The sequence below is a fragment of the Grampus griseus genome (genome assembly GCF_964374135.1).
Source record: "Grampus griseus genome assembly, chromosome: 14".
In the NCBI taxonomy this organism is placed as follows: Eukaryota; Metazoa; Chordata; class Mammalia; order Artiodactyla; family Delphinidae; genus Grampus; species Grampus griseus.
Window position 1 is genome coordinate 19,725,922 of NC_139008.1, and position 7,962 is coordinate 19,733,883.

At 45.0% G+C, this 7,962-nt stretch overlaps 1 protein-coding gene across 1 annotated transcript in view; it reads right to left on the bottom strand.

Annotated features, from left to right (window-relative positions):
• CACNG3 (calcium voltage-gated channel auxiliary subunit gamma 3) overlaps nucleotides 1-6,446 on the bottom strand; it is a gene marked incomplete at both ends in the record, with an annotated part of 80,440 nt that extends 73,994 nt beyond the window's left edge. The window contains one exon of the mRNA XM_082669564.1: nucleotides 6,236-6,446. Within this exon, the coding sequence (XP_082525690.1) occupies nucleotides 6,236-6,446 (211 nt within the window). The remainder of the gene's footprint in view (nucleotides 1-6,235) is intronic.
• Between the last annotated feature and the right edge of the window lie 1,516 nt (nucleotides 6,447-7,962).

A 7,962-nucleotide genomic window follows, 5' to 3' on the forward strand; every position in this document is an offset into this window, starting at 1 on the left:
GGGGACATGGGTTCGAGCCCTGGTCCGGAAAGATCCTACATGCCGCAGAGCAACTAAGCCCATGCGCCACAACTAATGAGCCTGTGCTCTAGAGCCTGCAAGCCGCAACTGCTGAGCCCGCGTGCCACCACTACTGAAGCCCGCGCTCCTAGAGCCCGTGCTCCGCAACAAGAGAAGCCTGAGAAGCCTGCGCACCGCAACGAAGAGTAGCCCCCACTCGCCACAGCTAGAGAAAGGCCACGCAACAAAGGCCTAACGTAGCCAAAGGTAAATAAAATTAAATCTTAAAAAAAACTGAAATAATATCGTTACGTTATATATAAAATGATTAATGTACTAGAGGGTGAGCAATAGTCCACAACATTTGAGGTTATCTCCTCTAATGAGCAGAAATCATTTGTACCTCTACTGAACTAAAAAATATATGTGCATCTTCCCGAGTTTTCGACAAATAAACATCTAACTATACAACTGGGCCTGAATCTATAATAAAAGCTAAGTCAAACAAAGGTACATTCCCCCGGAGAATTAGGTGACCACTTAAGTAAGCTTGTTAGATACTGCTCTATGACATTAAACATTAAAAGGACACACTCATCTTTTTGCCTGATTCTTGTTTTATTTTTTTCTTGATGTGTGCTGGTTACCCACACCAATCATCCATGCTAATAGCTTACATTAGTCACCCAACCTTGGATTGCCCGTCATTTGCCTTTATTCCAATCCAGAAATAACATCTCAAATAATTAAGCAAAAAAAAAAAAAAAGTATTTCCAAGCTATCTACTTTCTAAGATGGGTAGAAACCTAGGGTCAGAAGGCTGGGTTTGAGGTAGAAAAAAGAGGAGTGCTTTCCATCAAGGATGACGCAACTAAGAGTAAGATTCAAAACTATTTAACCACAAGTAGGACACAGATGAGCCAATTAGAATGGGTGCTTCCATAGGGCTGGAACATGATTGTGATGGCCCTGCTGGGCCAGGTTTTAACCTCTTACTTGGTGGGTCTAGTGGATGTTTGAGAGGTTCCATGAAGGGCTTAGGGCTAGTGGTGGGGGTTTGGTGAGGGACTTGGACCAGTTGTTGTTTATCAACAGGGAGGGAAGTATTTCAACATTTTAACAAACTGTATGGCTATACAAACATGTTCTGGCTGAATATTAGTCATGCTCACACCTCAACCTCTGCCACCTTCCCCATCCTGACTTGCCCCCAAACACAGTCATGGTCAGTCTCCCCCATCCTGTCTTAAGACTTCAGCCCATTTCTCCCTTCTATCTGCCTCATGGGCTTTAGGGTCAATGCAGAAGGGTGGAGAGAAAGGAATAAGGAGAAGGTCAGGAGTAGGGAAGAGAGTAAGAGTGTTCTAATGCATTCTGCACCCACGTCCAAGGGAAGGTGCAGCATTAAATCTAGGACAGGGGGAGCAGAAGTGACTACTTGGTACTGTTTCTAAGCTCTAGGGATATAGTAGTGCCCCAAACAGACAAGGATCCCTGTACTTATGGAGTTTATATTCTGCTGGGGGCAGATAGGAGATGTGAAAATTACGCGTTAATATATGTGAAAGCACCTAGCATGGCCTTGGCACATAGAAAATACTTATGTCCTTCTCCCAGCCTTGTCCTCAACTGTGCCTCTGAAGCTTCCCTGAAGGCTTCTGAACACATAAATAAAGCTGGAACCCCATCTGGCTGAAAAAGTCAACCATCTGGAGATTTGGAAATATGGGGGAATTTCTAATGACTGGCTAATTTTTTTTTCAGTTTTTCAGCCAGATGTTTGATGTCATCCAGGCCCATCTGTAGCAGAAATAGCAGTTTATTGAACCTCTTTTTCATAATTTTAAGTTCCCTGTCCTAAAATCCTAAGTGGGCTTTCTTTTCTTAGTAGGCAATTTTTAAATGAATTGAATAAGTGATTATTGACTAATAAAGAGCAATTCAGGAATAAAAAATGAAAATATCAGAAATTTGGATTTAAGGAGGCTTTGAGATAATTTTCAGGGCTCAAAAGGCGGCCCATGGGTCAAATTCAGCCGTAAAGTGAGTATGGCTTGGCTGGCACTGCATGTTTAAAAAGGTAAACTAGTTGCCCACATTTTAAAAATCAGGAGATTTAACATCTAGCTTTTTAAAATTTGGAATATTGGGCCAAGTTTGGTATACATCTCCCCAGAGTAAAGATCGACTCAAGCCACACAGTAATTGTTTCCAATGTGCCACAGTCTGCACCACTCTCTGTTGCCCACACACTGAGACCAAGTTTCAGTTACCTTATATCTTCTCAAACACACTCTTACTCCTTCCCCCACCCCAATATAACTGAGGTAAGAGGACTGTGAAATGTTTGTTTCACACTTTACATTACCTGCCAAGTCCACAGGGACCTTTGGATTTGTTACTTCCTAATCTTATCTGAAGCGCTCATTTTAGAACTGGGTAAACTGAGGTCCAAAGGAGGAAATAATGTACACAGTTCACATAGCTATCAGTGACAGAAATGTGATTAGCACCCAGGGCTCCTTGCTACTAGGCCAGTGGTCTTTCCGTGATCTAAACACATCACTTTGATTATAACTAGGACTTCAAGAGGTTTCTTAATGAGAGAATCACATATTGAACACGTTCTCATTCAAATTCACACACCACCATTGAAAGCACGCAGCAGGTAGGGGCACTGCTTTGTGAATGCCTTGCGTGCTTTCCAGCTAACGAGTCAGGCATTCATTCTGGCTTCCAATTGTGGGTGTCTCTACATAGGTCGATTGTTTTTTCATTCAAAGAGTGTCCTTTGCTGCCTCTGAGTTTTTGCCTGTCTGGTGGCTCCTGCCCCCCTGCAGAGGCTGCACAGGCATGCTGAGTGTTCTGGGATCTGGGGCTTCTGAATGGAAAAACCCATGTGTCAGGGCATTCTCACAAGCTAATATTTGTACCAGTAGCAACCTATCCACTAGTGCATGAATTAATGCTCCCTAGCAAGTGTTCAGTGAAGCAACATGGCTTAGGTGAAGTAGTGTCTGCTGAGTTTAGGTATGTGACCTTGGGCAAGTTATATAACTTCTCCTGGCCTCAGTTTTCTCATCTGTAAAATGAGGCTAATACTTTTACCTGCATCATGGAACGCCTTTGAAGATGAAAGTCATTTTTTCAAAATTCTTAGCACAATCCTAGCACATAATAAGTGCTAAATATAAATGACTTTCTGGTGAGTTATAGAAATGAAAACTGGAAATATCTCTTCTCTCACTTGAGAGGCGTGATCCTTCCTAACACACAGGGTCATTCCCAGACCCATTGTAAATGCTCAGCATGTGTTGGCTTTAATATGGTAATTGCTTGGAGGAGTTTTAGAAAATTAAGATTCCAAGTGATCCACCACAGACCCATGGAGGCAAAGAACCTAGCTGTGGGGGCCTGATAATCTATTTTTTAAATCTCCCCATATGATTCTGTTGACTAGTTAAGACTGGAAACAACTGATGTAGTTTTCTTACACTTGAATATCTTTGGTGGTAGACCACTCATAACTTCTGAAAGCTCCCCGTGCCATAATAGATAGTTACTTATATTGAGGTAAACACTGTTTTCTTCTGGCTCCTACTTCTAACCCCTTGAGGCCACATAGAACATTTTGAATCTTTTTTCCGTATGACAGCCCTTCAGATATTTGCAGACAGCCGTCATGTCCCTTTGGGGCATTCTATTCTTTTGTATGAAATAGCCACATTTTCTCATGACTCTTAAAAAAGTATGGTTGCCCGCCCCCACCGCCCCAGTTATCCTTTAACACTTAAAGGACCGGAAAAATGAGGATGCTGAGGCTTTGGGAGACAGGACATACTGAGCAGGAGATGGCTGTACACCTTCATTCCAGCAGAGGATGGGTGCTGCCGACTGCATGTGTCTTCCCATGCAGAAAGCAGAGGTTCCTGCAAATCCCTTGAACACTTGATATGTTCATTACATGAAGGAAGATCTTGGCTGCAGATTTCAGCCAGGCCTATCTAGGTGTTGAGTATATGGGTGTACACATAGCTAAAATTTTATTGTGATTCATTAAAGTTTATGCATCTTACTGTATTAATACTTCGAAATGTAAAAAAAAAAAAAAAATAGCTGGGCCAAATTGCATGGAGACTGCAGGAAATTTTCTCAGAAGAATTCACCTGACCAAGAACATATCTTAGATTAATCTAATTTCTTCTTGATTCAAATTCTCACTTCTCCCACTAAGCCCACAGAATACCTGGGTGGGGTTCCAATTCCTTGTATAAACTGTGGGTGTAGGAGATGATGTTGGAGAAAAGAGAAACCATCAGTTGAGAAATTCTGAGCAAGGATTCAGGAATTTCAGGCCCTAAGAGGGGAGGTCAAAATTGGTGATTAGTTTTGAATTCCCAGGTTTAGGTCAAGGGGGCAGAAGAATTGGGAATAACTGACACTTGGTCTACGTATGTGCCATTTCTGGATTGGGAGGCACCTCGGATTTTTTATGCCAACCCTGGAACCATGTAAGCATCAAAACATCCACCAAATCTCAACTTTATAAAAGATGACTCAATTCTTTATTGTTAACATAGGAAAGGGAATTATGAGATTTCCTTAAGGTAAATGACTTCACCATATCTGAGCACAAATAATCACAGATATTAGATTTTTGTCAATGTTTAGGAAAGAATTTCCATCAGTACCTTGGATACAATAAGAGCTGTGCTTAGTGCTAATTCATGACCACCTATTCCAAATTAATTATTTACCAGACTAATATACTGAGGGTTGGATGGGTAAATGTCTTAGCCAAGGTCACACAGATAGTTTGCAGCATTACCCACGTCTTCAGACATCAAATACAGTAATCCTTGTTGCATTTAAAGTAGTCCTTTCCTACCTGGGCTTCCCACCAGTTGCAAATTTGCAATGGAAAGAGAATCAACTCTAGTAGTGCTACCGTCAGGAGAGCAGTTGTTCAGAGTGTCAGAACATGGGAGGAAGGCCAGGCAATGATGCAACATTACACTAGCAAGTGATGTAATAGCATGATTTCCTAAGCAATTTACATAAATGGAACTTCTCAAGAAGCCCTGACGAATGCCAGCCAGTAGGAATGCAAGCATGGAGAACCAATGGCAGGCAGGGGAGGAGAGCACATAGGAAACACAGATTTCCTTGCTCATCACTATGACAAGATTCACAGATTCCTCAGAAGCCTGAGAAACCTCCCTTCTGCCCCTCTAATCCAGTGCCTTCCCTCAGGCACATAGGCTCTAAAGAGATTTGGTTTCCTTCTCTATTTTTCTGTTTACTCCTACTGACATGCAGGCATTGCCCAATGATGCTGAGAGTGACTCCTGGTGTACTGAAAGCAAGTTTAGTAGTGAGACAGGCTACCTAAGAGCTTGACATTCTAAAATTGGTCTGTCCTCTTCATTATAATTTAGAATGAATCCTCAATTTTTTGAATTAGAAGTGGTATGCTGTGATTTTCAGAGAATCAATCTTACGCAAATGTCATAGAAATATATTTGTTGGGTTTGCAGATGCTTTAGGAAAGAAGACAGGTGGACACCAAATACCAAGACTTCAGTTTTGTTTTTTGATCCCAAATGGAGATGTATTAATAAGTGTGTGTGTGTGTGTGTGTGTGTGTGTGTGTGTGTGTGTGTTTAGAGGTTCATATATGTTAGTCTGGAACTTGTTGGCAATGGAAGTTCATGAAAATATCTAGTTAGACCAAACTCAGAAGAAACTGATAAGACTATGTTGAGAAATAAGGAAATAGCGCAGAGTGTGCCAGGCTAGGTCAGAATCTCTCTCTCTCTCTCTCTCTCCCCCTTCCCCCTTCCCTCCTTTTCTCTTCCTTCACCTCTCCCCCACTGAAATGCAACTTAAGCAGAGCCAAAGACCCCATCTCAAGCCAGAGATCAAAGCAAAGCAGTTCACAATATACCTAGAGATTTTAGATTTGAAGACATTTTCTCAACTGCAGAAGCTGCCTAGAGTGCCACAAAATCTCGTCTCATGAAGCTTATACCAAAAACAATCAACAAGACCCAACCATTTTATCCCACACAGGATTAGTCTTGCTTGGAACAATCTGGACGTCTGCACATTCTCGGCAATAATTTGAACTATCTCTCTTTCCCCATCACTGCCTCCATCTCCCCAACGACACATTGGAATAGCAGAATATCAGAAACTGGATTATTTAGGGCCATTGAGAGGAATTTGTAAATACCTTCTAGGCAGCAGGTCCTCCACAGCCCTGAATGGGTCATTACTTCTTCATTCTTCCTGCTGGTTTCATTATCACTTGTAGATTTAGTCCTGCACACACCTCTGGAATATAACCAGTAGTCCGTGCCCACTGCAATGGTCATTAAACTAAAAGCTGCGAAGGCTCCCACAGTAGTGATCAACATCTGGATTCCTCTGTCACACATCCTCATACTTCTTCATGGTACTCTAGATGGCTGGGGGTTGGAGAGGGAGGTTCAATGCCAGAGGGGAAAATCACTCTGCAGCTGGGTAACCTAGGACAGGCCCTTCCAAAAATTCAGGTCTCCTTGTGTCAGCATCCACAGGGACTTTGGGAAAGCTGGGATTTCCTGTCTGGAGCTCTCTCCAGTTCCCTGGGTCGCCTATGGCCCTCGGAAGGGTGCAGGCTCCAGGAGGTTGGTCCACATCACTGCTGCCTTCTGATGGTCCCTGGGTTCCTTTCATTCCTCAGGAGCTTGGTGAGCATGAGGGTCCGTGCAGGGCATGGCTCTGGAGCCTGGAGCTGCCAGCTCGGTTTGAGATGCGCCTGGTTCCTCACAGCCCCGGGAGACTCAAGGCAAAGAAATCCAGAGAGGTCTGTGTGTGTGTGTGTGTGTGCGTGCGTGCGTGTGTGTGCGAGCGCGTGTGCTGGGGGTGAGGGCGGATGGCAAAAAATAGCGCTGCTGGGAGGCGAGTCTCTGAGAAGAGTGTTCATTGCTTCCCCAGCCTCCCAGGAAAGCTCTCCGCCAGCTCCCGACACCCCCGCTCAAACTGGAGAAAAGACAGTCCCTGGGCGGGGGCCGAGAGGTTGCATTGGAGGGCAAAGGTCTGCGGTGCTGAAGGGACAGCTCCCCGCCTGTTGCCCCGCCTCCGCCTTCTTAACGCCCAGTTTTAAGCCCGTGGTGCTGAAGGGACAGCTCCTCCGCTGCGGCTGCACCCTCCGCCTTTCCAGCGCCCGGGCTAGAGACCTGGGGTACTGAAGGGTCTGTCTTCTCCCCTCCCTTCCCAGGCCAGCCAGCCTGCTCGGCTCTGCCTAGTCAACCCACGCTCCGCGCAAAGTTTCGGGAGACCAGGGCAGTCAGCGCCCCGGCTCCGTAGCGCTGCAGCACGACCCTGATCCTCCTCTCCCGCTCCCGGAAGGGTTAAGGAAAGGGGAAAGGGAAAGGAGCCCGCAGCGCACTCTGGCGCTCTCGCCGCTCCCACCCGACGCGGCATTCCCCCCCACCCACCCCCACCCCCAAGGAGCCAGGCAAGTTTGCCTTTTGCTGCGGGCGCCGCTGGAGCCCATCGGGGAAGACCGAGTCTTCTTAAAGGGGCCGGCGATTCCGGGCGACGGTTCTATGGCTCACTTGGGCGGGCAAAGAGTGTTGTCATCGGCACATCTGTGGATAGTCTGTCTCAATTTGGTTCCCCAGAAAACAAACCAATATGTCTACCCTCCTTTCTCTGGAGCTCTGGTTTACACTGGAGACAACGTGCTCAGACCAGACCCGGAACTGTTCATATACATATGATCATGTATTACTAAAAGACAGAAGGAGCTAGAAGTATGTAGACTCTCTTATATACATATTAGGGATTTGGGCCGAGGGGGTGTGAGAGTGTGGTCTCTGAAAACACATATATTTTAACAACCCTACATTTTGGGGTTGGCAGTGGTGATGGAATCAAGGAGGGAGAGTCGCTGAAAATGTCAGATTCTCTTCA